Here is a 26,170-nt window from a genome sequence, read left to right on the forward strand (position 1 = left end):
CAGTGGTTCAATAAATCCGCTAGTCCTCATTCTCTGCCAGTGAATTTTTGGTCTGGGACATTATCAACTGCATTACTATAATATATAGCGCACAAGCCAAAGCTACTATATGCACTAGCAATTTTCTCAAACTGTCGAACACCAACAAAACTAATGGGTTTTTCAAGGACATTCAACCTCATTGTACCATATAACATCCTCTATTAATACAATACAAGCTCATCTATATTCTATTAATACAATACAAGCTCATCTATATTCTATTATGTGTTAGTCATATCAACAGCTGTCACTAATTGACTTCGTTCAAAATACTATGTCGCCGTGTATCTTAACGCATTGGAATACACAACAGTGCAAAACATTACCTGCTTATGAATATCAAAATGGACAGTAATATATTGTCATGTGATCTAAATACATGTAGGCGATTACAGCCTAAGAATATTGAAGAGCTAAAGTTTGTTTCATTAATAACACCACTAGAGCACATTGATTAACTAATCACCGGCTATTGGATGACAAATATTTGATAATTCCGATACATCAGTCATCAGAGGAAACCCACCACATTTTTTCTAATGCAAGAAGGAATTTTTTTTATGCACGTTCCCACAGACAGCAAAGCACATACTACAGCCCTTGACCAGTTGAGGTTCACTGGTTGAAACGAGAAAAAACCCAATCAGGTGAATCGATGCGCTGAGGTGGTTCAATCCTGTGATGCAAACACCTCAAGCAAGCACTCAACCAACTGAGCTAAATCCCGACCCTATTTTACAGTGATAGAAATAAGCAGAACTTTTCACTTGTCCCCACAGACAAGTACATCTACAAATCTACTTGTCCACCATTATTTTTACTTGTCCAAATAAGTTGTTGGTTTTATTCAAGTGCAAGGACAATGTTTTTGATTGCTCATTTTTACTTGTCAGGACAAACGGATAAGTGCTTATTTCGAACACTGTATTAAATAATGATGTACAATGGTAAGAAATGTAAATGGTTAATGAATTCAAATATAATCGAGATTGCAACAGGCCACACAGGTGATGTGTTTATGGGAGATGTTAATACAGGTTTAAGGCTACCTTTAGGGTCTTCCTTCTTCTCTGCAGGCGGTGGTATTTCAGCATCAAGTGGTTCATAGCCTTTCAGGTGGCAGTATCGCGCACTCAGCTCCCACAACTTGACACGCAGTTCTTCATCCATCGATTCATCCGACGACTGAGCTTCGGCGTGGTTCTTAAAGTACTTTCCATTCACTCCTACAACAAAGTCAATGTAAGTTCTCCGTAATGTAGGTTGGAAAGTGTAGCCGGTCCAGAAATTACAAGAAGAAGGAGGAAATGTTTTATTTAACAACGCACTCAACACATTTTATTTACGGTTATATGGCATCAGTACAAGGGATGATTTTCCGTTTCCGATTTTACCACATTCCGATTCATAGTTTTGCAATTTAAGTTTTTGTGTGTTCAATTAGTGTCATGTTTATTATTATAAACTATATCCATTTATGTTTTATTGTTCCAGCTCTGAGTTGGTTTGCTACTGCTATTTTTTTAAATACATGTAATAATTTTTGTTGAAACAAACTTTAAAACAAGAAGTTAAGTAATATGTTTACTTGCCACTAAGAAAGACAAAAAAGTGTTGTACCATATTTTCTGGCCTATTACACGCACTGGTGTATAAACCGCACCACTTAGTACCACGTTATGGAACTATATTTAGTCATGCATGTACCATGTGTTGTTGTATAATATACGTTCTCACTGCATTTTGCCTTCTCGCTTTCGTGATATGCCGCCCCATTTGTTGTTTCTGCGCCCCTCTTTATTTTTCAGTATCCTGTTATAATTTACAGCATCCAGCTCTGATGCACATTTTTTTAACACTGAAAAACATCGATCAGTCTGCACACTGGACATCAAAGGAAACAAGCGTTTCCGTAATGTAATTTAACACTATTTTTAACAGCCTCTGTTGTGTCCCATACCAGTATCCATTTGTATGTTTGATACATAAATAAAAGTTATATTTTATTTTAGCAATGAAAACATTTAATTTTTATTGTTTCGGCAATCTCCGACTGAAAACCCCCACTTATTGGCACCAACTTTGTCACGTGATCAGAACGGTCATTCTGTCTACTAATATGTCTGATATTTTAACCTCAGTTGCAGATTTAATTGGTCGTAACTAATGATTTTTACTTACTGTCATTTGTTTATTCAGCAATTCCTTATAACATATTAGAAACGTTTATTTTTAAAAAAAATTGGGGGGGGGGGGGGGGATATCGCCGCTTATAAGTGGTAGTGTTCATTATTAAAATCATTTATCTTGGGTGCCAAATAATATATAGATTGCCTTTACAAAAACGAAACTACTTTTTATCAGCTGGCAACATCAATGCGATCGATTCACTCGATGAAAATGGATATAAAAAAAAACAGAAAAATTTATCCCAAGGTAGGGGATCGCTTAAAAATATCTCTTTACTATTTTTCAGATATCTTAAAATCTTTATTAAAATAATATTAAAACTTTGATCGGTTTAGCAAAACGAATACCCGTGAATGTCAGACCGACACTCCGTTTTAACTGAACTATGTTTTAACTAACAGTGCACAAAAGATAATGCAGCTTGTACATCATACCAACTTTTCAGTACTAGATATCAAGGGGCAAAATAAGGGATAGGTATTTCCTCAAAGGTTTTTTTTGTTGCTTTTCCGTTTGTTTGTTTGTTGGGTTTTTTTAATGGTGGGTGGGGTGGGAGCTGCGCGACCATCCTCCTTTAATTTTCACCAAGCAAGAACAGTGTACACTATATACATGTAGGTACAAATTAATGTCATCCACAGAACAATTTTCATGTCATATTCACCGAAAACTTGAGCAACCAGGTTCCGTTAAATGTTAGCTTATACTAGTAGTCCATGATTCCATTTATAATAAATTCTTGTTTAATGAAGTTTATTGACATACATTGAAGAAATATGACTACATGTACATACAGAAAAATAACCTTTCAGATAAGTTTATTTGCTGCAAAAGTCAGTTTAAAAAAAGTTTAAACCGCACCACTTAGTACCACGTGATGGAACTATATTTAGTCATGCATGAAAATTATCCCCTCTACATCAGACATATGGTTACGGATCACACAGATATTGAGAGAGGAAACCCGCTGTCGCTACTTTATGGCTTACTCTTTTGGATTAGCAGCAAGGGATCTTTTATATGCACCATCCCACAGACAGGATAGCACATACCATGGCCTTTGATATACCAGTCATGGTGCACCTGCTGGAGTGAGAAATAGCCCAATGGGCCCACCGACGGGGATCTATCCTAGACCGACCGCACATCAAATGAACGCTTTACTACTGGGCTAGGTCCCGCCAACACAATCTGATTAAAATTAGCTCTACTGGTCTACCAGTAGTTCTAACAGCACTGCGTGGACTCCATTATCCAGGTGACATTTCATCTATAAATAACAATTTAAATATCAACCAATTACACTTCGCCTTTTATAGCGTTATTCGGGAGCATACAAATTCTAAAAATATTGGGCAAGACTATTTATGCAATAGGTGAACTTGTTGGTCTATTTCAACATTGAAAAACTGGGGGAAAAGTGCAGTAATAAACTCTGGATTGTATACTAGTATAAACAGATTTTATGGCTATACCATCACATTTTTTTCCCCGTTTATCAAATTTGTAAAACCATACCTTTATACTTCTCGTCAGTGACCATCTCCACCACAGCCCTGGCACCTTGCTCCAGTGACTGTGTTATCTTCGTGAAGCGAAACAGGCCACCCAGGATGTATCGGACAAAGAATCTAGAGGAAGCCGTTGCGTTACGGCTTAAATTGGTTGATGGGATGAAACCTAAGGGAAAAAAACAAGATCTTTAACACAACAAATAAATCAAGTGAAAAATATACAAATATATCTTTATTGCATTTTTTAGGCCTTTGAGAATTAAAAATTAGCATAAACCATTTATGGGTTAAGAAAACACTATTTCATGCAAATTTGTGCACCACCCATGATGACCATGTAAATAATATCTTAAATTTAAAACATTGGACTGCAAAATGATTCAGGTAATGCTAGATAATATTATGTGAACAAAACTATCGTTCATGATTTTCAGAGTTCTGTTTTTATATTACCCAAATTGATCATATTTCAATATCCTAAAGAAGAGTACTGACTGGAATTTGAAGGAACCAAAAGGAAAGGAATGTTTGTTTATTGACACCTCAGCACATTTATAACTACAGATATGAGGTGTCTATTTTGGTCCATATAAGAGAGAATGAGACAGGGTTCGAAATGGCCTGTGTCCAGGTCGCCAAATGCAACCAATGTCCCGTTTGGGTGACTTTAATATTTTAAAATAATGGTGTTAGTCATCCAAATAATATTATTTGGGTGATCTTCTTTAGAGCTATAACATATGAGCCACTATTAATATTTGTATTGCATATAGTTATGCCACATTAAAATCATGCTTGCAGTTCGTGGTTCGCTTACCATAATTTGCCAATAACCATTATTATTTTTTGGGCCACCAATTTTTTGGAGAGTTTCGAGCCCTGATGAGAGGAACCATATAAGCTACTCCTACTGATAGAGCAACAAGAAATTGTTTATATTATGCATTTTAACATCTACAGGATGGGACATACCAAGACTTTTAATGTACCAATTGTTAGGGGGCCATTCGATCTCAAATCAACAAATATTTAGGGTTGCCCACATACTTTGGTCTCAGATTTGGTAGACATTTGCTAGCCAAATTTAACACACACCATGGTTAACAAAAATAAATTTCTCAAAAACTACTTGGCATACAGAGCCCAAATGTCAGATTTATTCATACAGGTGACTGCGGAATATTTGGCACAAATTTCAAGTGAATCTGAAACCGAAGTGTGTGGGTATTTGAAATGGACTGACGAATCAACACTATGACACACAGCACTGCACACAAGTACACTATGACACACATCACTGGACACAAGTACTCCATGACACATAGCACTGGACACAAGTACTCCATGACACACAGCACTGCACACAAGTACTCCATGACACACAGCACTGCACACAAGTACTCCATGACACAAAGCACTGCACACAAGTACTCCATGGCAGATAGCACTGGACACAAGTACTCCATGATACACAGCACTGCACAAAAGTACTCCATGACACATAGCACTGCACACAAGTACTCCATGACACACAGCACTGCATACAAGTACTCCATGACACATAGCACTGCACACAAGTACTCCATGACACACAGCACTGCATACAAGTACTCCATGACACATAGCACTGCACATAACTACTCACTGCACATAACTACTCCAAGACACACAGCACTGCACATACAAGTACTCCATGACACACAGCACTGCACACAAGTACTCCATGACACACAGCACTGCATACAAGTACTCCATGACACACAGCACTGCACACACAAGTACTCCATGACACATAGCACTAGACACAAGTATTCCATGACACACAGTACTGCATACAAGTACTCCATGACACACAGCACTGGACACAAGTACTCCATGACACACAGCACTGCACACAAGTACTCCATGACACACAGCACTGCATACAAGTACTCCATGACACATAGCACTGCATACAAGTACTCCATGACACATAGCACTGCACACAAGTACTCCATGACACACAGTACTGCATACAAGTACTCCATGACACACAGCACTGGACACAAGTACTCCATGACACACAGCACTAGACACAAGTATTCCATGACACACAGTACTGCATACAAGTACTCCATGACACACAGCACTGGACACAAGTACTCCATGACACACAGCACTGCACACAAGTACTCCATGACACACAGCACTGCATACAAGTACTCCATGACACATAGCACTGCATACAAGTACTCCATGACACATAGCACTGCACACAAGTACTCCATGACACACAGCACTGCATACAAGTACTCCATGACACACAGCACTGCACACACAAGTACTCCATGACACAAAGCACTGCACACAAGTACTCCATGACACACAGCACTGCATACAAGTACTCCATGACACACAGCACTGCACACACAAGTACTCCATGACACATAGCACTAGACACAAGTACTCCACGACACATAGCACTGCACACACAAGTACTCCATGACACACAGCACTGCACACAAGTACTCCATGACACACAGCACTGCACACAAGTACTCCAAGACACGCAGCACTGCACACACAAGTACTCCATCACACAAAGCACTGGACACAAGTACTCCATGACACACAGCACTGCACACAAGTACTCCATGACACACAGCACTGCACACAAGTACTCCATGACACAAAGCACTGGACACAAGTACTCCATGACACATAGCACTGGACACAAGTACTCCATGACACACAGCACTGCACACAAGTACTCCATGACACAAAGCACTGGACACAAGTACTTTATGACACACAGCACTGCACACAAGTACTCCATGACACACAGCACTGCACACAAGTACTCCATGACACAAAGCACTGGACACAAGTACTCCATGACACATAGCACTGGACACAAGTACTCCATGACACACAGCACTGCACACAAGTACTCCATGACACAAAGCACTGGACACAAGTACTCCATGACACACAGCACTGCACACAAGTACTCCATGACACACAGCACTGCACACAAGTACTCCATGACACACAGCACTGCACACACAAGTACTCCATGACACACAGCACTGCACACAAGTACTCCATGACACACAGCACTGCACACAAGTACTCCATGACACAAAGCACTGGACACAAGTACTCCATGACACATAGCACTGGACACAAGTACTCCATGATACACAGCACTGCACAACAAAAGTACTCCATGACACATAGCACTGCACACAAGTACTCCATGACACACAGCACTGCATACAAGTACTCCATGACACAGCACTGCACACAAGTACTCCAAGACACACAGCACTGCACACACAAGTATTCCATGACACACAGCACTGCACACAAGTACTCCATGACACACAGCACTCCATACAAGTACTCCATGACACACAGCACTGCACACACAAGTACTCCATGACACATAGCACTAGACACAAGTACTCCATGACACATAGCACTGCACACAAGTACTCCATGACACACAGCACTGCATACAAGTACTCCATGACACATAGCACTGGACACAAGTACTCCAAGACACACAGCACTGCACACACAAGTACTCCATCTCACAAAGCACTGGACACAAGTACTCCATGACACACAGCACTGCACACAAGTACTCCATGACACACAGCACTGCACACAAGTACTCCATGACACACAGCACTGCACACAAGTACACTATGACACACAGCACTGCACACAAGTACTCCATGCCACACAGCACTGCACACAAGTACTCTATGATACATAGCACTGCACACAAGTACTCCATGACACAAAGCACTGGACACAAGTACTCCATGACACATAGCACTGCACACAAGTACTCCATGACACACAGCACTGCACACAAGTACTGTTGTCCATATATAGACAATATATAAAGTTTCACCTGGACAAATACAGTTGGCTGTCACTCCCCTATCCTGCAACTGTTTGGCAAGCTCATACGTGAACAATATGTTCGCCAACTTGGAATTCTTGTAGGCATTTTCGGCACTGTACTTTCCTTCACCAGCCAGGAAAATGTCATCAATATCGAATGGTGTTACTGTAAAACGAAATAAAAATTTAATTTTAGTGCACACACTAGTCCATGCCCAACATTTGAATATCAATGCAAGTTGAATTTCTGATTAGTTTTATATATATCCGTTTTGTACAATAAACAAAACTGAAATGCATTCTGATTAATTTGAGCATTAGTAAAATTGTAGGTTACAGTTGAATTTCCTTTTGGCCCTTGTGAAACTAATATTATAAGTAATAATACTAATAAAATATGGATGTAACAAATCCATTTACATGCATACACATCTACAAACATTTATAAAAAACAGTACTATATATTAAACTATTTGACTATTTTATTACTCTATTCTTATTTAGATATAAGTGAGAAAATAATACTATTTCTCATTTTCTTCTTGAGATTTCTATCATGCAGCATGGACGTGAGAACCACAATCCTCGCATCGCCAATCTCAGTGGCTGTACTCTCCAGATCTCCAAGCAGCAAGTTTGTCAGGAGAAAATGGCCTGAAAGCAAAAGGCATAATACTGATCAACATTGGTTAATGAATGGAACATTTTATTGCTTATCAGACTTTCACAGGTTGCTACACAATTCTATAATGTTAAATAAACAGTACATTGTCATCGTGTATCATTTTTCATTTGATCAGCAACTGTCACTAATCCAAATGTTAATAACATTTTACACATGCATACATGGCCACCCAAGTTATCTCTGGCACTTTCTCCTATTACAAATTTAAAAAAATAAAAATTAGATAACTTTATTTTAATTTGGTGAAATAATTTCATGTAATGATTGATAATTTTTGTAGATTTCTGCAATTTTTAAAGTTTAGTAGACAACTTGGAAACTTTTCTTCTCATCCAGAGCTATCTCTGCCACCATATTGAACTACCGTTACTTTATTATAAGAGTTTGTGCTAAACAGGCAACACAGTTGGGGTCTTTTCTCTAGCCTTGTAGCAAATGTAAATGTTTTTCTCATTCCAACAAGTGCACCACAACTGGTCAAAGGCTGTGGCATGTGCCTTTCTGTCCATAGGAAAGTGCATATTAAAAAATCCCTTTCTACATTAGGAAAAAATGCAGCGGGTTTTCTCTGATGACTACGTGTCAGAATTACCAAATGTCTGACATCCAATAGCCGATGATTAATTAATCAATGTGCTCTGGTGGTGTCGTTAAACAAAACAAACTTTAACTAAATTAAATGTAAATGATCAGAAGACAAAAAAGAACCTGAATGTTTGTTTAATGACACCTACCTGTAAGCAAATTTTAAACTACAGTTATAGTGTCCAGTATAATTATTATCTGGACACTTAGTAATCTACCCAGTGAGAGGAGAAACTCATTGATGCCGCCACACGTAGGCTCTCTTACCAAATAGCAGAAAGCAATCTTTTATACACACTTACCCACAGACAGGGCAGTACATCTGATGTTACCCAGGTTATATAGCAAATACATGTAATATTACTTAACCAAAGAATAATGTTGTGTCACTGTGCATAATTTTAAAAGGCCATTTTAGGTAGTACTAGACCAAATAACTTCTGGCTGGGTCGAAGTTGAGGTGCACCCAATTTTTGATAGAGCAGTTAACACCTCAAGTCCTGTGATTGGTGAGAAAATGTTGGTTGTAAATTTTTTTATTCATATGAGCAAAAACAATGTATGCAATTTTATTTCATCTAGTACGACTGTCAGGACAACTTGTTTGAGGTACCTGTTAAAAAAAAAAAAAAAGTACAGAACTAGGGTAGTTATAGATGCTACCCGTGTTCTCTGAAATGAGCAGCTAGACCCCCAATTTTGTCTGATTCACTAAAAGGGTGGGGGTGGTAGTATTTATATACACAGTGTTTATGTCGATTGATACGCTGCAGGTAGTTTTAGGGACATATGAGACTACATGTACTGTCGTCGATTGGATATGATTTGGTTGTATACACCTACACCATATATTAAAGTATAATGTATTTGTTTAACAAACACTGGTGCAGTTAAATGTAACACTAGTGTGAAAACCTACCTAAATGGTTAGTCCCAAGAGTCAGTTCAAAGTTGTCCTTTGTGAACTGTCGCGGTGACCTCTTATCCAGGAACACCCCAGCATTATTCACAAGAGCATACAACTTCCTCCCACCGGCATGAAAATCATCCACAAACTTCCTCACGGAGGCCAACTCAGCAAGATCAAGCTGTACAATAATAAAAATAATACAACAGAATTAAATCTCTTTCCCACTGGATTGAATTAGCCAGCTTTTGCAGGGGGCTAGATAATATGCCAGGTATGACCAACTGACGTCATAACTCAAGTTTTACAATGACTACATGTGTGCTTTCAATTTCTTATTTGTCAAGTTGTCATTTCATGATGAATCAGTTTCTAATTTTTTTTTAACTAATTAACATTTTCAACTTTATAATCATTGTGAAAAATGAAGTTACGTATCTAATGTGTTGCTGCAGAATGGGAACTATATATATATTTGTGCAGTTGGTTAAATGGGTTTGTAGATTAATTAAATGTATCTAGAATAAATACACTTAGTTTACCCATTTTGTTACTGTAATTAAATGGGCATAAAAAGGAATCAATGACTAAATTGTGAGGCATAGATAAGGCAATTCCAATCCGTAGGAAAAAAAAAATTTGTAAGGATCTTGGTACACCTTGGCCTTCATTGCCATATATATCAGTGTTCTCGCTGTTCCATTTAAGCAGGGCGCCCCACTCCGCTATTCCATTTTGCCGCCCTCCTTTCACGTTCTCCGCCCTCCTTTATTTTCCAGCACCTATATCCGCTATTTCCAAATGCACACTTTTTTCAACACAAAAAAAACAACGATCAGTCTTGCACACTGGACATCAAAGGAAACAAGCAGCGTTGTGTACGAAAAAGCAATTGACGAAACATTTACGACAGTTACCGTAACGTAATTTAACAGTATTTCTAACAGCCACTATTTGTCCCATATCTGTATCCATTTGTATGTTTAATAGACACAATAAAAGTTATATTTTTTTTAGCAATGAAAACATTTTTACGGATTCGGCAATCTCCGATTGAAAAAACCTCACTTATTTGGCGCCAAATTTGTCACATGATCAGAACGGTCATTCTGTCTTTTGTTTCCACTAACTATCGTCTGATATTTTGTCCTCCGTTGCAGATATAAATTGGTTGTAACTGATGATTTTTATTTTCTGTCATTGCTGTCATTCTCTTTATTCAGGTGTTCTTTGTAAAATATTGTAAACTTTTAATTTTGGGGGGATATGAACGCTTATCAAAACAACGGAAGTGGTAGTGTTTATCATTAAAATAATTTATCTTGAGTGCCAAATAATATATACACCGCCTTTATATACACTACTTTTTATCAGCTGGCGATAATATTTTATCACAGCGATAGATTCATTCAATGAAGATGGAAATAACAAAAAATGTATCCAACATTAGGGGATCACTTTGCAGAGATCTTTATTGTTTTTTGTATATCTTGAAATCTTTATTAAAAATAATAATATTAAAACTTTGATCGGTTCAGCAAAACCGGAACTGTCCATGAATGTCAGACCGATATCATCTTTGGTTCAGTTAAAAGACAAGTCTGCTTGTATTTCGTATTTACACTTTTTTGTAGCCAAAATAAGGAGTATGTCTTTTCACAAGTCTACCAACACACAACAATATGGTAACCAAACTTGCCCCCGCTCCCCCCCTTTTTTTTTCTTTCTTTTTTTTTTAAGGGTGTGGTGCCGAGCCAGAACACTGTATATACAAGGTGATAAGATTCTATTACCATATGGTTAAAAATATCTTAGTGCACAGCAGTGATATGTACCACTAGAATGCAACATCCCACTTCAATGTTATCAATTGGCACACTACAACCGTACACTTACAGAAACAACCAAATGAGTTGAGTGACATAAATTAAGATCTATTATAGGTAATAAATATATTAAACTCAATACATTTATATCCCTCGTAAAATAATTTTCATTCTAAAGCTCTTGACAATTGAAAATTATTTACTCGGGACATAAACATACATGTATACGAAATGGAAGCTTCATTAATATCCTATAATCATAGTCTTGTCAATGAAACATGGCTTATGTTACACATGTGGATGTTTATCATAATGCACATTAAAAACATACACACAAAAAACACCTAAACTTTTCAACAAATTCACACAAAAAAATAATGCATTTTACATTTATTATTAAAAAATGATTTTTTTTTTTTTTATTTGCATTGAACATCCACAATGCAAGCAGACAATAAAAATGAATATATCATATTCTTACCTGCATGAAAGAAGCCAATGCATTTGGATTAGATTCAAGAATCTTCCCAACAGCTGCCTTTCCTTTTTCTTCATTGCGACACGCCAAGATCACCTCATTGCCACCATTACACAGAAATTTGGCTGTCTCGTAACCAATCCCCGAGTTGGCTCCAGTCACTATAATCACCCTGCCGGTCATTATGTCAATTCTGTAAAAACAAGCACATACTTGTATAGCTATATATGAGACTACACGATTGTGACCTCCCATCACACCCCTGAGACTACACGATTGTGACCTCCCATCATACCTCTGAGACTACACGATTGTGACCTCCCATCATACCTCCGAGACTACACGACGGTGACCTCCCATCACACCTCCGACTACACGACGGTGACCTCCCATCACACCTCCGAGACTACACGACGGTGACCTCTCATCACACCTCCGAGACTACACGACGGTGACCTCCCATCACACCTCCGAGACTACACGACGGTGACCTCCCATCACACCTCCGAGACTACACGACTGTGACCTCCCATCACACCTCCGAGACTGCACGACAGTGACCTCCCATCACACCTCCGAGACTACACGACGGTGACCTCCCATCACACCTCCGAGACTGCACGACTGTGACCTCCCATCACACCTCCGAGACTACACGACTGTGACCTCCCATCACACGACTGTGACCTCCCATCACACCTCCGACCCTACACGACTGTGACCTCCCATCACACCTCCGAGACTACACGACTGTGACCTCCCATCACACCTCCGAGACTACACGACTGTGACCTCGCATCACACCTCCGAGACTACACGATTGTGACCTCCCATCACACCTCCGACCCTACACGACTGTGACCTCCCATCACACCTCCGAGACTACACGACTGTGACCTCCCATCACACCTCCGAGACTACACGACTGTGACATCTCATCACACCTCCGAGACTACACGATTGTGACTTCCCATCACACCTCCGAGACTACATGATTGTGACTTCCCATCACACCTCCGAGACTACATGATTGTGTAGTTCCAGGCGGAAATTGTTGTCGAATGGGCAGACATACACAGATCAATATTTTCAATGTGTGTGTGTATGTGTGTGTTTTGGGACTTAACTGTACTTTAAAAATATGCTTCACCTATCGTTTATTCAGTTAAATGGTAGAGTTTATTCTGTCAATTGGCATCTTCGGGTCATTATGTGTCAAATCACCCCCCAAAAAAGGAAATTTAAACCCTACCCTCTACAATTTCAATGAAATTTGGTATATAGAGTTATTGTGGCCAAAACACCTGAAATTCCACCTGAATATTTTTACCTTGAAATTGACCTTGTGGGACACGTGACCTTGAGATGACCTTTGATTAAAATTATAGCCCAACATGTTACTACAACATATAAAAAAATTGGAGGTGGAAAATGTTTAATTAGTCAGCAATTTCCAATTGAAATATGTTTATCTGTTGTTCTATGCTCTCTGTGTATAGACTGCACATGTATTTAAGCACTATTAAATGTACATGCATCAACACTGTAAATGTCATGAATGTTCTAACAATATAGTCCAGCATCCAACAGATTTAAGATTAATTTTTTGAAATATTGCCTAATTATCAAAAACATCTTGTGCCAACATCTCATATTGTTTAGAACAGGCTAACCTATATTACCATGGGGACTATACTGAAAGGAAGTTATGGCCCCTTGAATGGACGTTGGACCCCATGTGGAGGAAACTGCAGCCCCCCAACCCCAATTCAGAGCATGCTGCATGAATATCTAAAATCGAAGAAATTTAAGTTTATCCATTAGATCTCGGATTTCCCTCCATTTCCAAGATCCATTAAGATGTAAGTATCAGAAAATCTCCAGTAGGTAACTGACAAACAAAAGAACTAATTGATCCTTATTACTTATATATGTAATTAGTATTGATAATTATTTTTAAGATTAATTACTATCTGTGGTCTGTAGGCCTACTGGCACACTTATGTGTGTACATTTACATTCTTATTGATGAAGTGAAGAATGTTTGTACTGTAAAATTTTGAGTCTACATCATGTCATTGAGCAAGTCATTACGGTAAGATTGCTAAATAATAATTAGTTTATTCACCATAGGTACTGCATCACAATTTGACATTTATTTTCTAAGGTTTCAAGCATAGGCCTGTACCGTAAGCAGCAGAGAATCCAACTGAAAAAAGTTACTTATAGCATTTAGTGATAGGCCTACAATGTAGTACATGTATAAATAATGAAGGGTAAAACAAAAATGTTTAATGGATAAAGAATTTTAAAAAATGGAATTGTCACAATTCAGCAATAAATGGCAGAAAAATAGTCATATATATGGAACTTTTTTAAAATGCCAAACAAATGCTATTTCATTGTACATTGTTAAATAGATGGCAGAGCGGTACATAGCCCTGTGGTAAAACACTCACTTGGTGCGCTGACAAGTCTGGGAATGATCCCTGTCAGTGGGCTATTTTTTGCTCCATCCAGTGCACTACAACTGGTATATCAAAGGCCATAGTATGTGCTATTCTGTCTCTGGGATGGTGCATATAAAAGATCAATTGCTACTAATTGAAAAACGTAATGGGTTTCCTCTCTAAGACTATTATGTCAAAATTACAAAATGTTTGACGTCCAATAGCCAATGATTAATAAATCAATGAGCTCTAGTTAAACAAAACCCTGCAGTACCATCGTTTTGTCTCATTATCAGTCTACAATGCAGGTTTTCAAACTGAGTTTACAATCCAATCCACCCGAATTGGTACAAATTCAAGATACTAGCAATTTCGATGATAGTAATGACGATTCACAAATTCCACCAGAAATAAAGGCGCAAAACTTTGTCTGCAGCCTCTATGATGGTATTCCTTGGATTGGTTTGGTGGATGATGTTTCAGAGGAATTTGGAGACTATAAGTATAGTATAACGTCAAGTTCATGCACCCTCATGGACCTTCAAGGCAGTTCCACTGGCCGTCAAAAGCAGACAAGTTTGGGTTCCAGAAAGGGATATACTTTGTGTTATAAACACCCCATCCTTGACATCATCTTCATCCAGGAATTACAGTATCTGCTAAAATTATCTCGTCAGAATTTCCAAAGTCTGTTCAACATGGATAGTTAAAGACTAGAAAGCTTGTGACTTCAATCAAGTAGTCAGACTCCTCAAATAAACAGAAATACAATAATATATAAAATTAACAAAAGATGAAGAAAACTACCAGTAGTGATTTATAGATTCTATTTTCCATAATCAATTGGTTGCCTAGTTGCCACACTATATTGTATCATTAACATTCATGACATTTACAGTGTTGACGCATATATACTACTCAAAAGAATTTAAGGGTCAAAAATTTATAACCAAATAAGTTTCAGAGTGTATTAGATTGATGATGTAAACTACACCAAATTTTTTATTTATTGTTCCATATTTACAAAAAAACACAAATAAACGTCACTGTATACAAGAAAGTCACATGACATGCTGTCAAAGTTGAAGGTTGTCAAACATGGATTTTACACATTAGAACATTCGTTTAATAGTGTGTGAATCCACCCCTGGCGCGAATACACTCGACACATCGTTGCCTCATGCTGTTGATCAGACGTCTGAAGAACTCTTGGGGAATGGCCTGGCACAAGGGCATGAAGGTTGGCCGGAGGGGCATGGTTATCCCGAACTCTCCTGCCTAATTCGTCCCAGGCGTTCTCTATTGGGGCCAAGTCAGGCGAATATGCTGGCCAATCCATCCTGGCGATACCTTGTTGTCTGAGAAAGTCCGTTACCACCCTGGTACGGTGGGGTCTGGCATTGTCATCCTGCAGAACTGCCCCGCCGCCAATCTGCTGAAGGCCTGGGAGAACCAACGGCCGGATAATCTCATTCAGATAGCGGATTCCATTCAGATTGCCATCCACCACATAGAGGGGGGTCCTGTGGTGGATAGAGATGCCGCCCCACACCATGATGCTGCCACCACCGAACCGGTGATGTTGTCTAACGTTAACGTCAGCGAAACGCTCCCCAGGACGTCTGTAGACACGAACCCGACCGTCGTTGAACTGGAGACTAAACCTGGACTCATCAGTGAACATCACTCGACCCCACTGAACACATTGACACCGCAGATGAAGCATGCACCAGTGACGTCTGGCCGTTCAGTGACGTGGTAGGAGTGGTGGTCGAACAGCCTGGCGACGGCAGCGTAGATTATTGGCTCTCAGACGATTGCTTATGGTTTGATCAGACACTCGAGTTCCAGTCGCAGTCCGCAGATTGTCACGTAATCGGCGTGCAGTGGTTGTGCGTTGACGTAGAGCCATATTAGTGATGTAGCGGTCCTCTCTATTTGTAGTGCTTCAGGGTCTTCCCGAACGTGGACGATTTCGAACAGAATTCGTTGCTTGGTACCGTTGCCACAGTCGGCCAACGACACTCTGACTGACACCAAGTCTCAGAGCAACATTTCTTTGCGTATTACCATCCTGAAGCCAAGCAATAGCCCTTCCTCGATCTTCAATAGTCAGTTGAAGTCGTACCATTGTCGAATTTGGAGTGTGCACCGTACACGAACGCAAGCTCCAATTATACGGAAATTCAGCATTGGGAACATGGAATACACGTGCAAAGCGTGCAAATATAGCGCTTTGTGAAAAAGCAAGTTATGGGCACTTAGCAGACCTTTCGCTTTCGCCCTAATTTACGTGCAAATGTAAGCATGTTTTCGCCATTAGAACTAGTCGACAGTGTCAATGACAGTGGATTTTAATTCATTTATGGGTTGCTTAGACCCACTTTCGACAAAATGGAACAATACCATGCGTGACATTATGGTCTAGCTAATATAATTGACATTCAGAAAATAATGTCGAAAATATCATCTGACCCTTAAATTCTTTTGAGTAGTAAACATTTAATAGTGAAATGCATGCAGTCTATACAGAGAGCATAGAACAACAGCAGGTAAACATATTTCAATCTGAAATTGCTGACTAATGAAATATTTTTCACATCCAATTTTTTTATATGTTGTAGATAACATGTTGGGCTATAATTTTAATCAAAGGTCATATCAAAGTCACGTGTCCCACACGGTCAATTTCAAAGTCAAAATATAGGTCAAAAGGTCATCAGCCCAAAAGTAACCCAAGTGTCAGGAATAATGCCAGATTTGGATTCCTTGTAATTCCCCCTTTCCAATGATACCTCATTTGTCAAAATTGGACCATTGGTTGCTGAGTTATGGCAATTTTAAAAAGGGCGGCCACGCCCTTTTTTGACAAAATTTAAAAGAAAGAAAAGCCCATAACTTGGAAACTGTTGGTCCGATTAAGCTGAAACTTGGAATTTCAGGTTTTTTGGCCAAAATAACCTTATATACCAAATTTCATTGAAATTGGAGCGGGTAGGGTTTAACCCATTGGGTGATCTGACATGGAATGACCCCTTCTTTGGTCAGTCTTGAAGCTTGATTGCTCAGCACGGGAATCCCGTTATGCTTAAACGTCTTCCTGGCAGATTAGCGGTCCTAATAGATGTCTGGTAAAATGACCACACACCAATTAACACCAGAATGGGAGCTGAAGATTGATCTATTGTTAGGTATTGAGGAAGTGTTTTACCGATGATGGTGATTAGGTGTGCTTGAGATAGTGTCAATTCTTTAAGGTCACTGAACATTGTTCGGAAAGTCACACAGATGTAGAGCGATATGCGGAAAGTACCACGACACCAAAAAAACGCCTTTTGAGAGAACAGTCAGTCCAAAAATTTAATATGGAAAACCAAATCCGTCAACTAAGAACAACTGACCCTAAAGCTTTGTATAAACTACTCAAATGACCAAACGAAGAAAAAAACTTACCACCTCTAGACGATTTTTATATATTTTTCAAGAATTTAAACGACTGCGGACATGATGTTGCCAATCTATGTAAATTTTTTCAATATAATCCTGGAAAATGGAGTTTATCCTAGTGAATGGCTAATTGGAGTTATTAAACCCATTTTCAAAAATAAAGGCAGTCGCTTATTATTATATGTACGAGTGTTTGCGTATATTTTTGTGCATGTGCAGTATGATGATTGCAACAGGTAATCGACTGCCACACCCATACATGTGGTAAATGTTTTTATAAAGCACTTGAAATCAAGGTGTAGCGGCAATTGATTTAAGGCGCTTACACGCCATCAAAGCGCTTACTTTACGGTCCAAGGCATGTTGGCCCGCTAGCCTTATGGCCCTGGGAAAAACCCTGGCACCCAATAATCTAAGCGGAGCAATTAACGACTCCTCTCAATTTTCTTTCATGGCAAAGTCTGGAGTTAATCAATATTGCACTCTATATACATGTATGTTTACAAACATGTACATGAAGGATCCACGGGAATAACCTATGACATGCAAACAGATCGTCAGTATTATAACGGTCCACGGGAATAACCTATGATGTGCAAACAGATCGTCAGTATTATAACGGTCCACGGGAATAACCTATGACGTGCAAACAGATCGTCAGTATTTTAACGGTCCACGGGAATAACCTATGACGTGCAAACAGATCGTCAGTATTTTAACGGTCCACGGGAATAACCTATGACGTGCAAACAGATAGAGTCAGTATTATAACGGTCCACGGGAATAACATATGACGTGCAAACAGATAGAGTCAGTATTATAACGGTCCACGGGAATAACCTATGATGTGCAAACAGATAGAGTCAGTATTATAACGGTCCACGGGAATAACCTATGACGTGCAAACAGATAGTCAGTATTATAACGGTCCACGGGAATAACCTATGATGTGCAAACAGATAGTCAGTATTATAACGGTCCACGGGAATAACCTATGATGTGCAAACAGAAGGTCCAGTATTATGCAAACGATAGAGTCAGTATTATAACGGTCCACGGGAATAACCTATGATGTGCAAACAGATAGAGTCAGTATTATAACGGTCCACGGGAATAACCTATGATGTGCAAACAGATAGTCAGTATTATAACAGTCATGTATCTGAAAGTCACAATGACACACTAAATTAAAAACCTACAATTATGGTAGGCCATTTAAAGTAGTTGGTAAATTATGCTTTCGGGAATAACCTATGATGTGCAAACAGATAGTCAGTATTATAACAGTCATGTATCTGCTTTCCAAGGCATAAATATTCCACGACTGCAGAGTTTTAAATTTATGTTAAAATTCAAAAATATCACCTAACTAAAAATGTGACATCACAGGTTATTCCTGTGGACCCTTCACATATAGGCTATACTGGATGTTCATTTTATGATGCAAAGAGCATGTTATTCACTACAGACCTCTAAAACAAAAGTATATACCTACAGGTACAACCAGCTTTAAGAATAAGGTATTGCCAACACATACATACAGGTACATATAAATGTACAGGTATGTCATGTAACCGTCAAGTGTAAATGAAGTTATGTTTTTTTTAAAGAATATATGGCTCTTGTACATACAGTTTACATCATCTGCTTATTTATGTCACTGGCAGATCAACCCTGTTACATAATGTAAGGAACATAACTGTATTTATAACAATGAACAGAAGAACATAGGAGCCTCTAATTGCCCAGCTCATGAGGAATGTATTTTTATAACACGCTCCAGTTCATTACTAAACAATATGCTTAGGCGTTGGCATGAACACATGCATGTTAATAAATAAATAATGCATCATTAAAGAACACACAGGTAACTGTAGCAACTGTAGAAATAACATATATTGCATTACAAACTTGTACTTGGATGTGGAAAATTACTGCCTGTGCAAAACTGAGGGTAATGAACCTGATAAAACATTTTCTACACTTGTACTTTTCTATTGACATGTGTAGTAAAACAAAACAATTTTTTTTTTTTTAAATGTCATGGTACATTATTTACATGTAGGCAGTAATGATTAGTAATGACTTTCAAGACATCTTTGAGGTGTTTATGTGTATATGAAGGGCTTAGAGATGGTGAGCATTGCTATTTGTTAAATGTACCATGGACAATGTATACTATATCAATTTATTTTAAAATTTGGCATAGCTAGAATACATGTACATATACAGTGAAACCCCTCTAAACCAGACACCCAGGGAACCAAGTAAAATGTCCATATTCAACAGGTATCTGGTTTAGAGAGGCTCTGTTCTGTACTCAATATTTAAAAAGGGACCATGAAAAGTGTCCAGGTTTGAGAAAATTCCATTTTAAAAAGGGTTCGGTTCAGAGTGGATTCACCGGACAGCTAGGTCTCACACTGGAACAAATTTTGGTTTAGCCAATTTTCAGATATGTTTTATCAGCCAAAGTCTAAATGTACTGTATATAAAAGTTAGCAAGTGGCTAATTTGGAAATAGACAGGGGGGATCCTTGCTATACACACACCCTACATACAACTTTGTATAACTACTAGTCAATTCACCCCCATCTATCTCGCCCATATCATACAAGGCTTTTACAAATTTGTTTTAAATTCACTTGCCATGGAGCCAGTGGATTTGAAAATTCATTGGTCATGCTTAAAAATTCACTTGTCCAATTTTAAGTAATAGTTAGAGGACGAGTAACAATACTTTATCGGCGTATAAAGGTAGTGTCGCACGAGACAAAGGCGAGGCGTTAGCCGAGCGTATTCTCGTGCGACACTACCTTTATACGCCGATAAAGTATTGTTACTCGTCCTCTAACTGTCTTAGAGCAGAGCCAAAATCTCGTGCAGCAATACCGCTTATAAAGTGAATGTCTGAAGTACTTTATCGGGATATAAATGTACTTCACGTGACCAAATATGAAGCTCCCATTGGACTAGAAATTCAGCTGTGCTCTAACTGTTGATAAAATAAAAACCAGTAAATAAAAATGCCAGTTATTGTTTGTAATTTTACACAACAGACAGACCAATTAGGAAAAAGAAAGTTTGTTTTATTTAACGACGCCGCTAGAGCACATTGATTTTTTATCTTATCATCGGCTATTGGACATATGGTCATTCTGACACTGTTTTTAGAGGAAACCCGCTGTCGCCACATAGGCTACTCTTTTTACGACAGGCAGCAAGGGATCTTTTATTTGCGCTTCCCACAGGCAGGATAGCACAAACCATGGCCTTTGTTGAACCAGTTATGGATCACTGGTCGGTGCAAGTGGTTTACACCTACCCATTGTGCCTTGCGGAGCACTCACTCAGGGTTTGGAGTCGGTATCTCGATTAAAAATCCCATGCCTCGACTGGGATCTGAACCCAGTACCTACCAGCCTGTAGACCGATGGCCTGCCACGACGCCACCGAGGCCGGTCGACCAATTAGGAATAAACAGGAAAAAAAAAATCCATCTGACCCTCTCCCACTCCTCTCTATAAACTTCAGGGTTAGGGATATCTAACACTCACTCCCCTGAGACTAGTTCAAGGAGTAACAGGGGTGCAGAAAGTACTTGCCCGCTCGCCAAACGACGAAACATGAGTAAAAATTCTGACGGAAGAGTTAAAAAATGCAACTACCAGTTCGACGGGCGATATATCTTTTTCTGATTGATTGTATTATAATTTTATTTATTTAATTATTTTGCATTGAATCTGCGTTAGCCATGCAATAATTCCAAACAAGCGGTTCTGAAGGATGTCATACATGCACTGCCAATAGATGAGTTCAGAACTGTGCAAGCACGACATTCCAGTTCACGGGTTATAGTGAAAATGGAATCATGCCAAAACGTCTCCAAACTGTACAAAACGGAACCTAGCATTGGCTGAAATGGCACCACAATCTATGGCTATATGGCTGAAACGGAACCCCCAAAAATGTATGGCTAAAACGGTATCATTACAAGAACGATAATATCTTCAATAAAACAACAGCTATATTAATCATTTTTTATTTAATTTTTTTAGTCTATATAGCGGAGATACAAGTATTAGCAGTTAGCTAGAAGTTGGTGAAATGTAATCAAATGAAATGCTGTTGCAGCTTTAAAAAAAAGAAGTATCATTCTCGCCATTACAGCCAAATCAGTTCCATTTTCGCCAAAAAAAGTGGTTCCAATTTAGCCTAATTCCCAAGAAACGGGGCGTATCAAAGGTCAACAGTTCCTAAAAATTAGTTGTTGTTGAAAGTATGTTAGCGATATGTAAATTTTGCAAATCTATATGAAAGAAATGTGAATAACGTAGTCTTGATCAGAATATTTCAACATGTATTGATTTGTCAATCAAGGTTTGGGGTTTGATTTCGTTCTTTTGCCACATGATGTGGATAACTTACCAAGTGTCCTTAATGCTTTTGTTATTAAATATATAAATACATGTATATATATATATATATATTAAAATATTGCTAAACAAAAATATATTCTCTAGGCTGGCAGATTAGTAGAAATTCTGGTGGGCTAGAAGATTTTAGTTGGTTCTGGTCTGGTGGGCTAGTGAAATATTTTCCATTTCTGCACCCCTGAGCAATGTTTAGAACCAATTAGAATTAGGGATGTAACGATTTATCGATAAGTCGACATGTCACGATATTTCTCTCTACGATACGATTCACGATACATGCACTATTTTGTCAATACTTGCGGTTTTTAAAAATCAATATTTGTCATTTAAAGTATAGTATCGATTTTTTTTATTTGAAATAAATGTATGTTTTGTCAAAGCGTATATCTTGTCCTAGTTTCCGTTCCAGTTACCATTATCGGAAAGCAGGCAACGCACAGCTGTATATAGCGTTAAGTTAAATTAATTTTGATTGGCTGATATCCAGATTTGTGGCCAATTGCTTGCTCGAACCAAGCACTTCATCAATATTGTTTGACATGTGCGTCATATTTGCAAGGCATGCCGTTCTTTGCAGACAAATTTGAAAATCCGCTTGCGAAGTACAAGTCTGCAGTGTGGCGTTTTTTCAAGTTTCCCATTTATTATGAGAATGGTATTAGAAAAGTGTGTAAAAATAAAACAGTGTGTCAGACATGCAAGTCCGTAATTAATTACAATGGCAACACGATAAATATATCACACATTACTCGCCATCATTGCATGATTGCTCGACTCCCCTAATCCTACGAAACGTAAAAACAGACTAGAGTACATCAAATCTTTGCAAAAAGCTGCAACATTGAATAAAGTACATGTGTATTTGTTCCAAAACTGCCACTGAATTGTGATCGCAGTAAAACGATAACAAAAAGCACATGCAAGTTTATAGCTCACGATTTGCTTATTCACGCTCGAGCCTAAATATCGAATCCAAAGCGGAACAGAAATTAGTACCAAAGTAATTCCAGAACTTTATAGAGGTTCGAGATCAGGTTCAACTGTAACTAAACCGGGCCCATATTTTTTAAAACAAATAATTCAACACAGTTACATGTATGAACCATGTGTGGTTATTTTCCTTGCAATCATCATAAATATAAGTCTGGATTTATTTTCATTGTTTGCGATCTATTATTAATACATTAATAATTTTCTAGCCATCTAGGTCAACATTTCAGCATTTTTTATTGTAAATTTAATATCGTGATACTTATCGTATCGTGAATATCGTGATACATATCAATTCGCAACCCTACTCAGTGTTCGAGATTAACGGTATCCCGATATCCCGGGGATACCAGAATTTAATTTTGGATACCAGACTTCAAGAACCCAGTATCCCACCGGGATGCCATATAATCCTAAATTCTCAGGTGGGATACCAGATTTTGAAATGTTAGTATCCAACTGGGATACTGGCCAAAAAATTTAATCTCGAACACTGCTACTGTATCGTTACACCCCTAATTAGAATGTGAATTTATATAGGAAGGAAATGTTTTAATTAACGACGCACAACACATTTTTTTTTAGTTATATGGCATTGGTCATATGGTTAAGGACCACACAGATATTGAGAGAGGAAACTCGCTGTCGCCACTTTATGGGCTACTCTTTTCGATTAGCAGCAAGGGATCTTTTATATGCTCATCCCACAGAGGTCTGGGTTAGCATTAGAGTTAGTTATATCTCTTTATATCAATACAAGAAGCCCATGGGGCCTCATTCGCTTAACTGAAATTAAACTAATTCTGAAAAGTGAAACATACATGTAGTAATTAATAATACCTTAATTATCACAGATGGTCATTTTGTAACCATTAATTTAACATTAACATACATGTACATGAAGCAACAGAACAAATGAAGATGTGCATACTAAACTTGGCTGATTATAGCACACCTACGATATTTCTAATCTACCAAGAAATTCAGTGTGGACAAATTTGTTTTTACGAAGTACTAATTTAAAAAGCAGTCACAAATCAATTTTACAATTTAGCTTCTATGGTTGTATTGCCGATAGCCACCACAAATTTCTTATGGCTATATGGTACATATAACATGTTCTTTCCTGTCTGTGGGAAAAGTGCATATAAAAGATCCCTTGCTGCATTAAGAAATATGTAGCAGCTTTTCCTCTGAATCTGATGACTACTAGTACTTGTCAGAATTACCATGTATTTGACATGGTTTTGCAGGGATGCGGTGAAATCGTATGGAAACTAACTCGTATGAACGGAAAACTTGTATGGAAAACGAACTCGTATGTAAAAAATAACGGTGAACTCGTATGGGGATATATGGATATGCAGATATACTTTGATATAAATTTCTGTTAAATGTGTATTTTGACACTTGATTTGTATACATGCTTCTTATTTATGTCACCATCACTCAACTATTTGCGTGTCAACCGCAGTTTGTGCGTCAACGGCAGTCACCTATTTTCGTGTTATCCGTGATCAGTTACAACTGTGTACTTTACAGTTCTTGATATTACAATATATAGATATAAATATTTAGTGCCGTTTAATTACTATAAACATGTATAACTTGATATAGAAAATAAAAATTGCACAGCCAATCAAAACATGCATGTCATTAGACTTATTTCCTGCGACAGAAACCGTAAACAATGCATGCATGTTTTGTGTTTCTCACTAGCCCGAAATTAAAAAACACTAGCCACGGACGTCAGGCTAGCGGATTTGTCGAACTCTGCATAAAAACTACACACAAGTTGCTATACATAATACAGTATTGGATATATCAGTTTGTAATTTCCATACGAGTTCACTGCATTTTCCCCCATACGAGTAAGTGTTCCATACGAGTTCACCGTAAGCCGGTTTTGCATGAACATCTCCATAATTGTTTTTGCCCAAATGTGAAGATTTTCTCCAGCACTCCACCAATCCCCCATTTCAGTCATACATTTACAACTACAATCAAAAAAGCTACCGACCCATGACAATTTATATTAAATTACCGATTAAATAAAAATGTGCTGGGGTGACATCCAATGATCCATTCCATTTCTCTTATAAGACTTATCAGGAATATAATTCTAAAATGCATCTTTCAATTCTTTGATGTTGCAAATGCAGAATTAGAAGTGCTGTAAACTTCAAACTTTAATTAAACCACCCCTCAAATATATATCCAATGCAATAAAATATCAAACGTAATGGTCCAATGGGTGGGGCAGGCAAATTTTATTTAATAATTTTGTGCAAATCTGAAATCACCATATTCATAATCATGATAATGAATATAAATGGGGTTGAATCTCTGTGTAATCAACTAGTATTTGTTAACAATGATAAACATTCTTTCTGAATCATACATTAAAGTTATGATAATTATTTCCAATCACAAATTTATGCTATGCATCAAATGGCATGCTATGAGTCAGCGAATGAATATTTCTGTCCGGACTCCAGACCAGACCAGGCCAGACACGATGAGAAACGTGAATAGCTTCAACATTTTATCAGCATGCAAACCTGGCATGATGTTAGGTCTACGTAATTACAGACAAAATTAAATATAAATTAACCCGTACTATGGCGTATGAAAGTAGAACAAAGTTGATAAAATGCGTCCACTTCTTTCAAAATTCCCCACAGACTCTTCGCACTGTCGCAGACTGAGATTGAAGGCCTTTA

At 38.2% G+C, this 26,170-nt stretch overlaps 1 protein-coding gene across 1 annotated transcript in view; it reads right to left on the bottom strand.

The window, feature by feature from the left end:
* LOC121382248 (retinol dehydrogenase 12-like) overlaps positions 1–26,170 on the bottom strand; it is a 38,394-nt gene extending 12,224 nt beyond the window's left edge. Inside the window, exons 1-7 of the mRNA XM_041511780.1 lie at positions 26,068–26,170; positions 12,128–12,317; positions 9,833–10,001; positions 8,169–8,297; positions 7,651–7,809; positions 3,751–3,912; positions 1,092–1,268 (exon numbers count right to left, since the gene is read on the bottom strand). Of these exons, the coding sequence (XP_041367714.1) occupies positions 1,092–1,268; positions 3,751–3,912; positions 7,651–7,809; positions 8,169–8,297; positions 9,833–10,001; positions 12,128–12,307 (976 nt within the window). The 5' untranslated portion in view covers positions 12,308–12,317; positions 26,068–26,170. The remainder of the gene's footprint in view (positions 1–1,091; positions 1,269–3,750; positions 3,913–7,650; positions 7,810–8,168; positions 8,298–9,832; positions 10,002–12,127; positions 12,318–26,067) is intronic.

This window comes from Gigantopelta aegis, chromosome 9, assembly GCF_016097555.1.
Source record: "Gigantopelta aegis isolate Gae_Host chromosome 9, Gae_host_genome, whole genome shotgun sequence".
NCBI lineage: Eukaryota > Metazoa > Mollusca > Gastropoda > Neomphalida > Peltospiridae > Gigantopelta > Gigantopelta aegis.